General features: G+C 43.9%; 1 protein-coding gene across 1 annotated transcript in view; it reads left to right on the top strand.

Moving 5' to 3' along the window:
• Window positions 1–1,610: 1,610 nt before the first annotated feature.
• Window positions 1,611–15,338, top strand: part of ccnb3 (cyclin B3) — a 52,172-nt gene continuing 38,444 nt past the window's right edge. Inside the window, exons 1-5 of the mRNA XM_060930209.1 lie at window positions 1,611–1,777; window positions 2,073–2,174; window positions 5,833–5,916; window positions 9,579–9,682; window positions 9,820–9,940. Of these exons, the coding sequence (XP_060786192.1) occupies window positions 2,100–2,174; window positions 5,833–5,916; window positions 9,579–9,682; window positions 9,820–9,940 (384 nt within the window). The 5' untranslated portion in view covers window positions 1,611–1,777; window positions 2,073–2,099. The remainder of the gene's footprint in view (window positions 1,778–2,072; window positions 2,175–5,832; window positions 5,917–9,578; window positions 9,683–9,819; window positions 9,941–15,338) is intronic.

Consider the following 15,338-nt stretch of genomic DNA (forward strand, 5'->3'; position numbering starts at 1 on the left):
CTTCTTCCATTTACGAATGATGGTGGCCACTGTGCTCTTTGGGACCTGTAAAGCTGCAGCAATTTTTCTACCCTTCTCCAGATCTATGCCTTGACACAATCCTGTTTCTGAGGTCTGCAGATAATTCCTTTGACCCTATGGCTTGGAGTTTGCTCTGACATGCACTGTCAACTGTGGGACCTTAGATAGGCAGGTCTTGGCGATCCACAATCATGTCTAGTCAATTGAATTTACCACAGGTAGACTCCAATTAAGTTGCAGAAACATCTCAAGCAGCATCAGTGGAAACAAAATGCACCTCAGCTTACTTTTGGGTGTCATATCAAAGACAGATGTTATAATTTCAAAAGGTGTGAGAGACATCCCCCAGCATTTTACAAAGAAGGAATTCTCCGATGAAAAGCCTATCCCAGTTGACTATGGGCGAGAGGCGGGGTACACCCTGGACAAGTCACCAGGTCATCACAGGGCTGACACATAGACACAAACAACCATTCACACTCACATTCACACCTACGGTCAATTTAGAGCCACCAATTAGCCTAACCTGCATGTCTTTGGACTGCGGGGGAAACCGGAGCACCCGGAGGAAACTCATGCAGACACGGGGAGAACATGCAAACTCCACACAGAAAGGCCCTCGCCAGCCACAGGGCTCGAACCCAGGACCTTCTTGCTGTGAGGTGACAGTGCTAATCACTACACCACCATATATGCATGCATGCAGACCTCACGCTGGGCCAAAAGTAGGTCTACACTTATCAGTACACACATCAGTGTATACCTACTTTTGGCCCACCCTGCCTATGTGTATATATATATATATATATATATATATATATAAAATCTCATCTCATTATCTCTAGCTGCTTTATCCTGTTCTACAGGGTCGCAGGCAAGCTGGAGCCTATCCCAGCTGACTATGGGCGAGAGGCGGGGTACACCCTGGACAAGTCGCCAGGTCATCACAGGGCTGACACATAGACACAGACAACCAGTCACACTCACGGTCAAGTTAGAGTCACCAGTTAACCTAACCTGCATGACTTTGGACTGTGGGGGAAACCCACGCGGACACAGGGAGAACATGCAAACTCCACACAGAAAGGCCTTCGCTGGCCACGGGGCTCGAACCCGGACCTTCTTGCTGTGAGGCGACAGTGCTAACCACTACACCACCGTGCCGCCCATATATATATATATATATATATATATATATATGGTAATTTCCAGTATTTGCCCATAATTCAAATTGCACACAGTTAGCAGAGGTTTAAAAAAATTAAAATAGTCCTCTTAATTACTACACTTGTATAAATTTTCTTGCTTTTTCTAATAGAAAGTAATCTGCAAATCTTATAATAATGATTTGAAATGTAATAGTTCCTCCAAAAAAAAAAACTTGAAGGTTTTATAAATGTGGTAGCAGTCATGAACGGAAATTCCATTCCCATGAAGCAGACCGCCGGAGCCACTTCCGCATAAATGAAAACAGCGACACATGTCGATTCCTATTGGTTATTGTCGGATTTTGAAAATTTTACAAACTCCGCCCATTGGCGCTGCATCTCCGGGACACGTTGATTGGTCGGCTGGCTGCAGGTCTCGTCCAATCAGCGCGTGCGTGCAGATTTCAGATGCACGCTGGTAAATGTACAGTGTTTCAAAAAGCGCTTTTAGGGAAAAACAAACCAAAACAAAAGAAAATCATTGAAAGGATCTGTTTGATTTGATTTATGTTGAAACTTATTGGGTGATTTTAATTCGCTGGACGCAGGTAAGTCGTTCTTTGCGGTACTTTTCCCTTAATGCTGACTGCACATGTGTATCAGTGAGACTCTGAGTGAGAGGGGAAGGTGGAGAGAGTTGGTCAGTAGCTGTGCACTGGACTCGCCTTGTGTTATTTTGTAGCTCAGTGATCAGCCTTTTGTGCAGACCAGTTTGTTCTGACTGTGTATCCAGCCTGACTTGACATCACTGCATGCACGCACATTCACCAGGAAGTATAATTTATTCTTGAGCTCCATTCACTTCCAGTGGACTGCAGTAATACATCATCTTTACTCTTTCAGTTTCAAGCAAAGGGAGAAAACAACAAGATGCCTTTTTCAAGAGGAAAGAAGCCGACTGTCAGCAAAATCCCAAAGCTCCACAATAAAGGCTCAGAGAATGTGGTAGGTTTGATGCACTAGAAACATTCAAGCTTGATCTGAACAAAGCCCAGGCCCAGCTACTCAAACTGGGACACTTTTACCAGCTTCACTAAATTGGTGAAAAATTGCTGTTTGAGATTTTCTAATCGGGGCAGCACGGTGGTGTAGTGGTTAGCACTGTCGCCTCACAGCAAGAAGGTCCTGGGTTCGAGCCCAGCAGCCGACAGGGCCTTTATGTGCGGAGTTTGCATGTTCTCCCTGTGTCTGCGTGGGTTTCCTCCGGGTGCTCCGGTTTCCCCCACAGTCCAAAGACATGCAGGTTAGGTTAACTAGTGACTCTAAATTGACCGTAGGTGTGAGTCTCTATTACCCCTTTTCCACCAAATTAGTTCCAGGGCTGGTTCGGGGCCAGTGCCGGTGCTGGTTCACAACTCGTTCAACTTGCGAGCCAGCTGAGAACCAGTTTGCTTTTCCATAGCTCGCGGTGCTAAGGGAAGCCACGTAATTACGTTGCTGTATACATCAGTTACGGCCCTACGTTTACTTAAACCTTGGCGCGAATATCAAAGCAAAAACAACACGGAAGAAGAAGCAGCAGCAATAATAATAATAATGGATGACTTCGCGTTTGTACAGCTGCTGCTTCTCGTCGCTTAAAAATGGCGATCTTTCGCGGTCTTGTTATTGTTGTTGGTCTTAACAACTCCGCCCCCCCGCTGACATAAGCGGTTCTTTCCTCTGGCCCAGCAGAGAGTTGGTGCTAGCCTGGAACCGTTTTTTCTGGCCCCAGAGTCAGTTTTTCGTCAGTGGAAACAGAAAACCCGGTTCCAAACTAGGCACTGGCCCCGAACCAGCCCTGGAACTGCTTTGGTGGAAAAGGGGCATATGTGTCAGCCCTGCAATAACCTGGCGACTTGACCGGGGTGTACCCTGCCTCTCACCCATAGTCTGCTGGGATAGGCTCTAGCTTGCCTACAACCCTGCACAGGATAAGCAGTTATGGATGGGGAGATATATATATGTGTGTGTGTGTGTATGTATGTATGTATGTTATTTACCAGCTGGGAGGTCTGTATCGTGAAATACTGTGACCGAGGTCTTGAAAGTACTGACCGAGGTGTGAAATGTGAGTCTGAAATGGTTGAGTGTCTCTGTGTCAGCCCTGTGATGACCTGGCGACTTGTCCAGGGTGTACCCCGCCTCTCACCCATAGTCAGCTGGGATAGGCTCCAGCTTGCAACCCTGTAGGACAGGATAAGCAGCTACAGATAATGGATGGATGGATTTTCTAATCCCCTTGGGTTTTATTTTCTTCTTATTTTCTTTTCACACAATAGCATCAGAAACCAGTTTCTTTCTACCAGTTTGACCATGTTTTGGTAGCTGGTCAGATCATGCTGGAATTTTCAGCATGGATCGATTTCAAATGTGTTGGTGCTAATCGAGTTGGATACAGCTCAGTAATCAATAGACCATTTGCACTTGCGTCACGAATCTCCCATGATGCTGTCCGATTTTGTGTCCGCCGTCTTTGTGGTATAGTATCCATGATGACCGAGGAGAGTACATTAGTGAACTGTAACTTTTCGCAAATATATCACGAATTGAGTCATAGTGACAAGGTCAGGTACAGGGAAAAGATAAAAGAATATTCAGGGGTGGATCCGTACAGCAATGTTGTAGAGTTTGAAGATGATGTACGGATGCGGCCGAGTGTGAATTACACAGATATCGTGAATTACCTGGTGTTAACTACTAGCTTCGTCACTGGTACCAACTGATGTACGCTATCATTTATTGTTTAGCGCAAGTTTACTGTAAGAATCTAGTAGGTTCCTGATATGGGCAAATTTTACACAAAACACAAACTAAAAAAAACATCCTAATTATTGACGTCTTCTAAGGCAACGTTTTACCTAGCTCAACTACCTACATTTTACTGGGGCTTTGTGCTATGCATTTGTACGGTAACTGCAATATAAATTGGAGTAGCACTTACATGTACATCACTTCCAGTATGTCGCATCTTCATATATATTTTGTCTACGGTTTACATAAACGGTAGAAATATAAACTTGCCCTTTACGAAATTATCTGCACATACTCATACATATTTGTAGCTGGTCTCTTTTTATGTCCGATCTGTTCAGATTTGCAAGCCACTGTCTCTGTCGTCTATGGGTTAGATCTTCCATTTGGGGTCTTTCTGGCATTTTAACAATGGGTAAACTAAACAATCTGACTCCAGCCTTAACAGAATTGTTCGAGCAGCTGATAATTGCACAAATTTGCGGCATTTTATATTAAAGGAACAGTCCACCGTACTTCCATAATGAAATATGCTCTTATCTGAATTGAGACGAGCTGCTCCGTACCTCTCCGAGCTTTGCGCGACGTCCCAGTCAGTCAGACGCAGTCAGATGCGCTGTCACTCCTGTTAGCAATGTAGCTAGGCTCAGTATGGCCAATGGTATTTTTTGGGGCTGTAGTTAGATGCGACCAAACTCTTCCACGTTTTTCCTGTTTACATAGGTTTATATGACCAGTGATATGAAACAAGTTCAGTTACACAAATTGAAACGTAGCGATTTTCTGTGCTATGGAAAGTCCGCACTATAATGACAGGCGTACTAACACCTTCTGCGCGCTTCGGCAGCGCATTGATATCTGAGCTCCGTATCAATGCGCTGCCGAAGCGCGCAGAAGGTGTTAGTACGCCTGTCATTATAGTGCGGACTTTCCATAGCATAGAAAATCGCTACGTTTCAATTTGTGTAACTGAACTTGTTTCATATCACTGGTCATATAAACCTATGTAAACAGGAAAAACGTGGAAGAGTTTGGTCGCATCTAACTACAGCCCCAAAAAATACCATTGGCCATACTGAGCCTAGCTACATTGCTAACAGGAGTGACAGCGCGTCTGACTGACTGGGAGGTCGCGCAAAGCTCGGAGAGGTACGGAGCAGCTCGTCTCAATTCAGATAAGAGCATATTTCATTATGGAAGTACGGTGGACTGTTCCTTTAAGGTACTTGTTGCTATGCATATGCTATTCCACAAAGATGGCGGACACAGCTAAATCGGAGAGGGTCTTGGGACATGTGACATGTACAAATGGTCTATACGTTACGTTAGCAGATGTACAACATACCCAGAGCAGCCTGGGGGGCAGTTGGGGGTTAGGTGCCTTGCTCAAGGGCACTTCAGCCATTCCTGCTGGTTCAGGGAATAGAACTGGCAACCTTATGGTCCCCATGGCCTCAAGCGGATGCAAATTTGGCCAAATAGTACGTACAGAAGTTACATTACATTACAGGATACACATTTAGCAGATGCTCTTACCCTGAGCGATGTACAACAGGACCCTGACATACCAGTGGGGGCAGCCCAGGGAGCAGTTGGGGGCACTTCAGCCATTCCTGCTGGTCCAGGGAATTGAACCAGCAACTTTTTGGTTGTTCCCAATGTTGCTTCTCTAACTTTTAGGCCATGGGATCCCCTTGACTTCCTCAAGTTACAGTCATAGCATATTTCATATAGTAGTAGTAGAATGTTTCATGTAGGCCTTGACTTCCCCAAGTTACAGTAGCAGTGATTGAAGTAAGGTAAAGACTACACACTAATATTTCCTTTTCTTTGACATTGGTGCACTTTGACACGAATCTGTGTGTTACAGGAGGATGGCCCTCATGTCAAGCGATCATCCTCTCCTCCTCAAGGGGCTCCGAAGAAGAGAACTGCGTTTATAGACATCACTAACGTAAGTCTGGTCTCTGGTGGTGTGACCTTTGCACGGTGTTGTGAGCATTGCCTCATCTTTTCATCATGTGCTCGACTAGGCTGTATCTCAGTGTTTTGTGACGCTTCAGTTCGATGCTGCTGCTGATGGTAATGATGTCAGGCGAGTAAGTTGTTAATGTGTGTCAGAACACTATGGTGTATTTTTGTTGGTAAAATCGGTGCTGTGTGAGCTGGGCAGACTTTAGACAGATGTTTTTGCAACGTTTAGCAGATGGTCTTATCCAGACCAACTTAAACGCTTTCATGCTAGTACAAATAGGTTGCAGTCTATGAACATGATACTCCGTTTTACATAGGAGTTTATGTGAGAGTTTGTACGACCAAGAAAACTGTACAAGTTGGTCTTTAGCCACAAGTCACATTTGTACAAAGTCTGCTTTGCTCAAAGCTGTTCTTCAGCCAGGGTGAGCAACTTTTAATTTAAATCAACCACTAAAAGGTAAAAGGCAGAAGTTGTGGGTTTGGTGTGGGTGTTCCTTATTAAACATTTACAAGAAGAGCACACTTATACCCTGTCCACACTAGGGATTTTGTACCGATACGATACTACTTTCGTACCGCAACACCTGTCCACACTAGCAACTATACTGGTCCTGTAGTGGCATAACTGTATCGGTACGAAACCCACAAATGTATGGGTTTCGTACCGGTACAGTATCGGTACTGTAGCGCTTCGCTGTAGTGTGGACAGATGAAGCGGTTCTGTATCGATACAAATATAATGCGCATGCGCAATGAACCATTCCTACTTCTTCCAGGTTATTCATACAATACAATACGCACGTGCTTTCCAGCTGTAAATAAAACGACAAAATGGCTCAAAACGACCGTGGAGCTACATGGAGCAAAGACAAAGTTATGTGTTTGTTGGAGCTTTGGGGAGATGAGCGATGCCAGGAACAGTTGAGGGGTACACGTACGAGTCTTTCTCAACTGCCTCGCGCGTTTTATACGATTCGACTGAATAAATGACCACCAGAAATACAGACTGTACATTGACAACAAAAAGCACACACACGTTGTTTCATCTGCCATATTCTCGGAAGGAAGTTACTCGGTAACCACGGAAACATTTCGCGCACGCGCATTTCAACTACCGTGAAAGAAAACCGCAAACATTTCTCGCTAGTGTGGACAGATGCACTAAACTGTACCGGTATACTTTGTATCGATACAGTTATACCACTATCGTACCGGTATATATGTGAACACAGCTTTTCTGTACTCCTTCACTCTGCTCACTCACTACGTTTACATGCACATAGAGAGAATCGAATTTCTGCCGTTGCTCGACTGAAATCGAAGTTCAAAATGCCATGTATACACCTTAATTCGGCTGAAATTGAACCGAACTTGATTTCTCGGAATCGAGCTACACGACCTAGTTTATGCGATTTCTGCCGAGCTACTTTGTGCATGTATACCCTATCGAGCTAGTTGTCGAGCTACTTCTGGAAGTGACGAGTGACGAGACCACAAGCGGGAAACACAACAGCCTCGGTCGGCATGACAACAGCAGTAGCGAGCAGCAGAAGAGGTCAGGAGGAACAAACGAAGAAGAGAAAATGGCGATGTAGAGCTCTCTGAAGTGTGGGTGGAGCACAGAGGACGGCAGGACAAAGCTTCTGGTACTAATAGGCTTTTTATTGTCAGACTTTTCAGTTTAACAGCCTACTTTTATTCTTGAGAGAAAAACACACACGCATGCACGCGCGCGCGCGCTATGTTCTAGTCCCGGGATGAGCTGTCCCCTCTGCTCTCCCTCTGCCTCCTTAAATAGGGCGCGGCTACTGGGAAGACACACAAACACAGGTTAATTACCGTCAGGTGTAGTAATTCTGCCACTCACCTTCCCTGGCTCCGCCCTCCTGTCACAGACCGGCGCTTGACCACGCCCCCACTGCCACAGGCAAGCAGAAACGTGCACTTCTGGAGCAATGAGGAGACAGAGTTCATGCTCATTCAGCTTAAGGAGTTGAATATATTAAAATTCATGGATGGGAGAAAAACGCGCAATGGAGAACACGGAACTGATAACTTTGTTTACACTCTTGAATAGCTCTTCTTCATGATGACAACCGGAAGTGTACCAACACGATGGGGCGTGTTGCGCCACCTGTGGCTCGGGTGCACAATGCACCTCACACAATAGCCCGATTTCAGTTGTGTGCATGTACGATTGGATTTCTCTGGCACCCTGCTGGGACCTTCAGCTCGATTACCGACAGCAGCTCGATTTGGATGTGCATGTAAACGTAGTCACAGATTCTTATTGAACCTCAGTTTTCTGGTGAGTTCTTTTCATATGCTGATTACTCTTATGGGCTAGTTCACTGTGGTCTAAAACACCTTTTCTAGGTTTCAGTTATGTCTGATCGTTACTTTAAGCCTGGGGTCTCCTGAGGGTTGTTCATGTGTAAAGTTACAGGTCTGAATGGGGCCTTTCACATGGCGTCATCGTAACTGCGGATTTGTTTATCTGGCCAAGCTTTGCATTTGATAACGACTGGCACAAGTGTACATGAGTGATTGTAAGCCCAATTCAGTAAACATCTACAGATAAACTTGTAGAAGTTGAATCTAAAAGAACAGCGCCAGAGACCTGTAGTGCTTTCGGATGTAATAACAGACGTGGGGATAAGCCTGGTTCGGACCCAGAAAGATCAGAAAAATGGCAAGCTGCAGTTAAACAGGAAGACTGGATGCCAACAAAGCATTCCTGTGTGTGCGTGGAGAACATTTTATATCAGGTTAGTGTGAAAGCTCTGCAACATTAAAATGTATTCTTTGGACGCAATATATTTTATTAGACCAGTACTTGGCGAGACTCGCAACATGTTTATGTACTGATGATGTAGACTAAACACTATAAAATATGCTAGATCTAGGCCCTGGCTTGTTTATTACTGTTACAAGTCCATGTCTGAGCTTATCTTTGTCATAATAAGGTATTTTTCTTTATCGGGAATTTGCCATAACATTCTGATTAAAAAAAACAACAACAACCCTGTCTCAAAATATTGGTAGGCATCTGTAATTTTGTCTGCCTTTAGCATCTTCGGTGTATTTAGAAGTCCAAATACTAAACAGTTCAGGATGTCGTTGTGTCCCAAATCTGGTAGCTGGTTTGCCGAATACTTTTCAAATGGAGCAAATACATTTGTGGGTAAATTTTAAGAAGAAGAAGCCTTTATTTTTGTCACATGCGCACTCAAGCACAGAGAAATTCCTCCTCTGCATTTAACCCATCTGAAATGGTGAACACGCGTGCGCACAAAAGCGTGCACACGCACAGACGGAGCACGTGTGTGCAGAATCAATAAATACCTTTGTGGATAAATTATATGAATCTGTGATGCTTACATGTTTCAGCTTTTGGATATAATGTGATCTGCTGGTATAAGATACATTTTAATCGTTTCAGAGAGACTGTACTGACTGCAGTCGTCTCAATTTTCATTATTAACTCTTGCGGCTGTTTTTGTTTGCACGGCAATACGGTGGACACTGAGTAAAAAACAAACCTGTGATGTCAGTGAAAAGCCCCGAAAGTCCTAACTTTGAGGGAAAATCTCCTATGTTAAACAGTGCGCGCTAACGCCTCACGTTCTTGTATTTCAGGCTCACAAAGTTGAGTTGAGTAATCCTGTGAAAAAGAAAAATCCAACCAAAAAGGTGCAGAAGAAGACCTCTGTGGCCACCAAGAATGAAGCCAACCTAAAAAAGTAATCTCTTCATTCCAGTTATGCACAACGTTCAAATGTTAATTATTAGGACAGTAAAATGTTTGATATCGTGTATGAAGCCGTTTAACCATCCTGTGCTACTGGTACGAGAGCCTGATTTGTCGTTGTGTCTTCAGATCGGCCTCGGCCACTTCTGAGAGTTCCTGTGAGGAGCAGGAGAAGGATAAATCCCCAGTCGAGAAGCTTGAGGAGCCCCTTCCCAAAGCTCCCCTTCCTGCACACCTTCTACCCCCACAGGTACGTCCACAGAGACACTACTGAAAGGAAGCGTTCTCGTAGTAAGTCAAGGCAATTAAATGCATTTTTTTTTTTTTTTTTGGCTGGTCACTATTTATCTAAAGAGCTTTATCAGTTTTGATTCAGTGTCTTAGTGATTGTAACATGCATCTACTTGCCTTCACTTACTTCTACTAGACATTGATATAGTGTGTGTGGGTGTTTTCATCAAGTGTCAGGTCAAACTGCATCACACCACCCCATCATTGATTACTTTTCTTCTGGCCCATGCCCTGGCGTATTTTTTTTATTTCTGATGTAAACCACTTATCTGTCATAGGTAGACACATGCAGGGTTTTAATTATTCAGGTCTCCATTTGCATCTCCGCTGCATATTTATTTGAGCTAGCACTCAATGTAGTAAATGTTTGCATGTAAATTATTCATCTACTTCCTCTGATCAATTGCATATTGCATGAGATTGGCCCAAAGCCATTGGGGGCGTTCTGTGAGATCACAAACTTGCCTATGTAAGGATCATCGTGTTTTAGTTTGGGTTCTAAAAATTCTCTGCTTTAAACAGAAGAAAGTGTGAAATTGTTGCTGTGTTGTTAAACCCGATGGCCCTTTTCCACTGCATAGTACTGCCTTGACTAGAGTTGACTTAACTCTGCTCGCTTTTGGTATCAGTAGTTTGTGTTTCATGACAGCTGGTCGTCATGGCGATACCGCATGAAACCACCATGAAGTCATCAATTACCCCTTTTCCACCAAATCAGTTCCAGGGCTGGTTTGGGGTCAGTGCTGGTGCTGGTTCACAACTCGTTCAACTTGCGAGCCTGCTGAGAACCAGTTTGCTTTTCCATAGCTCACGGTGCTAAGGGAATACACGTCAGTTACGTCGCTGTATACGTCAGTTACGTCGCTGTATACGTCAGTTACGTCGCTGTATACGTCATTACGTCGCTGTATACGTCAGTTACGTCGCTACATTTGCATAAACCTTGGCGCGAATATCGAAGCAAAAACAACACGGAAGAAGCAGCAACAACAACAATAATAATGGATGACTTCGCGTTTGTACAGCTGCTGCTTCTCGTCGGTTAAAAATGGCGATCTTTTGCGGTCTTGTTGTTGGTCTTAACAACTCCGCCCCCCGCTGACGTAAGCGGTTCTTTCCTCTGGCCTAGCAGAGAGTTGGTGCTAGCCTGGAACCGGTTTTTCTGGCCCCAGAGCCAGTTCTTTGTCAGTGGAAACAGAAAACCCGGTTCCAAACTAAGCACTGGCCCCGAACCAGCCCTGGAACTGCTTTGGTGGAAAAGGGGCAAATGTGACATGCACAGGAACATCATTATTATTACTATTGCTATGACTACTCATGCACGTGTGTGCGTCTGCACGCGCGCATGAAACGGTGTTATGTCAAGATCAAGTTGCTGCAGTTTGTCACATTTCGAACACATTTTGTTAAAGGCGTCTGGCATCCAAACTGTCAAATGCCATCAGTTTACAAATGGCAAAAAAGCCATACTGTATATGGAAATGGTGTTATGACGAAGGCACAGGGCTTTCAGTTGGAGAACACGGGTTTGCATCCCCACTCAGTATATACCATTTGAGGAAAGCTTTGCTGCAAGTAGTACAGGGTGGCTACCCAAGCTGATATTTTAACCCTCTGTTGGTTTAAAAAAAAAAAGTTATGGGTCATGTCATGGGTTGACTGAGGTTTTGTAATAAATTAAACATCGTGGCATGGCGTTACTCAGATCCAAGTAGGATTCTGTCGATCTTACTAAAAGTTTGGGACTTGAACAGTTTCTTATTTGGCCTGAGGCTTGCTTTAATATGCTTGCTGACTACAGAGATCAAAAGCAGAGTGCACGCCACTCATCGATTTTACCAGCAGAGGGTTAGATATAATATCACTACAGGATAACTAATTACCTCGCCCGGAACAGAGTCCACTAAGGAGTGAGGTATTGTATTGTTTTCGGTGGGGTTTGTTTTTTTTTGTTAGCAACATTACGGGAAAATGGCTGGACCAATCTTCATGAAACTTTCATGCTAGATGGGCGTTGGTCTCAAATAGAACCTCCAAAGTTTTGAGGGTCATCTGGTCAAGGTCACAAAATTTTTTTTTTTTTTCCCCACAATATCTTCCTTCATATTCATCATATTTACTTCAAACTAATTCCAAAATGTTCATCTTTCAATTCTGCTTCCATTGATGTGCTGCATGATGGGGTATCTCTCATAGTTTTCTTAGCGGTTGGGGTCAAATGTCAGGGGGTCAAGGTCAGTGCTAAAATTTGCATATTTTCCATTATAACTCGACAGCGGTTAGATATAGAGATGTTTATCATTATCAACATATAGGAAGTCATATATGGGCTTTCATTTGGCATGTGACCTTTGACCTTGTGTGGTTTTATTTTTTTTTTTTTTTGTGTGTGTGTGTGTGTGTGTGTTAATCTAGCGTCTAGACGGTTGCACTGATTGATTTCAAATTTTCAGGGTAGGTGAGGTCTGTAGATTACCTGATTAAATTTTGGGGGTAATCAGGTCAAGGTGAAGGTTAAGGTCACTGGAAAGATCAACCTTTCAGTCAAAATAACATATTTTCCATTATAACTCAAAAACGGCTGCTGATAGACAATTGTTTACTATTATGAGCATATAGGAACTCCCATAAGGCCTTTCATTTGGCACCATGATCTTTGACCTTGAGTGACCTTGAAAGGTGAAACTGAAGGTCACGGATTTTCAGAGGGCTATAACTTGAAAACGGTTGATGGTAGACAGATATTTACCATTATCACCTTATAGGAAGTGCCATATGGGCTTTCATTTGGCACCATGACCTTTGACCTTGAATGACTTTGAAATGTTAAACTCAAGGTCATGGATTTTCATAGGACTATAACCTGAGAGCTGATGATTGAGAAATATTACCATTATCAACAAAGAAGTGCTGCTGGGCGAGGCTTGTTTTGCCTGGCAACACTTGTTACCTGCAGTTACTTTCCCCAACTAAAACATGCCGAGTGGGGATGTGAACCCCCATCCTCAGATTGAATGCCCTGTGCCTTCACCATTACAGTATTATAACTTTATGCAGTGTGGCTTTTTTGCTGCTTGTAAACTGATGGCATGTTTTATGACCTTGTGCTATTTATTTTTTAGTTTTTTTAAGCAAAATGTGTTAGAAGTGTGACAAATTGTGGCAACTTCAGCTTTATATAACACTGTTTTGCATGCACACACACAAACATGCACATGAGCACTGAAAACACACACAATCAGTAAAGTTTAATAAATGACTATAATCGTCATCTTCCTCCTTGTCCAGCACTATTGCCAGGTCGGGGTCCATATGGACCCTATTGATCTACATGTCCTATTAATTGGAGCATATTTTACGCCAGATGCCCTTCCTGCCACAGCCCTCCCGTTTCTGGGCTTGGGGAAACAACCACTCACACCTATGGACAATTTAGAGTAGCCAGTTAACCTAACCTGCATGTCTTTGGGGGAAACCGGAGCACCCAGAGGAAACCCACACATACGCCGGGAGAACATGCAAACTTCACACACAAAAAGCCCCCATCGGTCACTGGGCTCAAACCCTGAACCTTCTTGCTGTGAGGTGACCGTGCTAACCACTATACCACTGTGCCGCCCAATAAATAAATATAATGCAAGTTAAAAATGAAGGGTTTGTTCAGGACATCCCGTCTCACACAGTGATGGCCCAGTGATATGATTCTCTGACCAATCAGTAGTCCAGTAGACCAAACAGTGCTTTCACTCACTTGGAACCTTGATGGAGGTGATGCCAAAAAAGTACCTGGCACCAGATAGTATCCACAAGTTTGGCCTGATGGAAAACCAAAAAAGGCAAATGGAGTTGAGTCAAGTCAAGCTGGTACCATGCAGTGGAAAAGGGGCACGAGATGCTGACCTCTTCTGCTCCTCGGACCTGCCTGATCCATCCTGATGTCCTACGTCTGGCTGGAGTCTTATCACATCGCTCCTGTAGAAGACGGCCCCATATGGACAGTTGAAAGTCACACTTGGAAGATGCTCTGGACACTTACAGTAATACTTTTATAGCTGAGGACTTCAGTTGACTTGCTAACTTTAGGACTGCAGTTTTGCACTCAAGTTTCCATCAATGAAGAGTTATAACATCAACGAAACTGACTTCATGTTAAAACTGTTAATGTTATAATCATGTTGTCTGTTATCACCCAAATGAGGATGGGTTCCCTTTTGAGTCTGGTTCCTCTTGAGGTTTCTTCATGTCATCTGAGGGAGTTGTCACCGTCACCACAGGCTTGCTCATCGGGGATACAATGCCTTGAAAAAGTATTCATACCCCTTGAACTTTTTCACATTTTTTCCACCTTACAACCATGAACTTTAAAAGTTTTTTATTGAGATTTTGTGATAGACCAACACAGAGTAGCACATAATTGTGAAGTGAAACGAAAATGATAAATGGTCTTCAAAATTTTAAACAAATAAAAATCTGAAAAATGCGATGTGCATTAGTATTCAGCCCCCCTGCGTCAATACTTTGTAGAGCCACCTTTTGCTGCAATTACAGCTGCAAGTCTTTTGTGGTATGTCTCTACCAGCTTTGCACATCTAGACACTGACATTTTTGCCCATTCTTCTTTGCAAAATAGCTCAAGCTCAGCCAGATTGGATGGAGAGCGTCTGTGAACAGCAATTTTCAAGTCTTGCCACAGATGCTCAATGGGATTTTGGTCTGCTCTTTGACTGGGCCATTCTAACACATGAATGTTCTTGGATCTAAACTATTCCATTGTAGCTCTGGCTGTATGTTTAGGGTCATTGTCTTGCTGGAAGGTGAATCTCCTTCCCAGTCTCAAGTCTTTTGCAGCCTCCAACAGGTTTTCTTCCAGAATTGCCCTGTACTTAGCTCCATCCGTCTTCCCATCAACTCTGACCAGCTTCCCTGTCCCTGCTGAAGAAAAGCATCCCCATAGCATGATGCTGCCACCACCATGTTTCACAGTGGGGATGGTGTGTGCAGGGTGATGAGCAGTGTTTAGTTTTCCGCCACACATAGCGCTTTGCATTTAGGCCAAAAAGTTCAACTTTGGTCTCATCTGACCAAAGCACCTTCTTCCACATGTTTGCTGTGTCCCCTACATGGCTTCTGGCAAACTGCAAACGAGACTTCTTATGCCTGTCTTTCAACAATGGCTTTCTTCTTGCCACTCTTCCAAAAAGGCCAGATTTGTGGAGTGTACGACTTATAGTTGTCCTGTGCACAGATTCTCCCACCTGAGCTGTGGATTTCTGCAGCTCCTCCAGAGTGATCATGGGCCTCTTGGCTGCTTCTCTGACCAGTGCTCTCCTTGCTTGCTCTGTCAGTTTAGGTGGACG

Source organism: Neoarius graeffei, chromosome 1, assembly GCF_027579695.1.
Source record: "Neoarius graeffei isolate fNeoGra1 chromosome 1, fNeoGra1.pri, whole genome shotgun sequence".
Taxonomy (NCBI): Eukaryota; Metazoa; Chordata; class Actinopteri; order Siluriformes; family Ariidae; genus Neoarius; species Neoarius graeffei.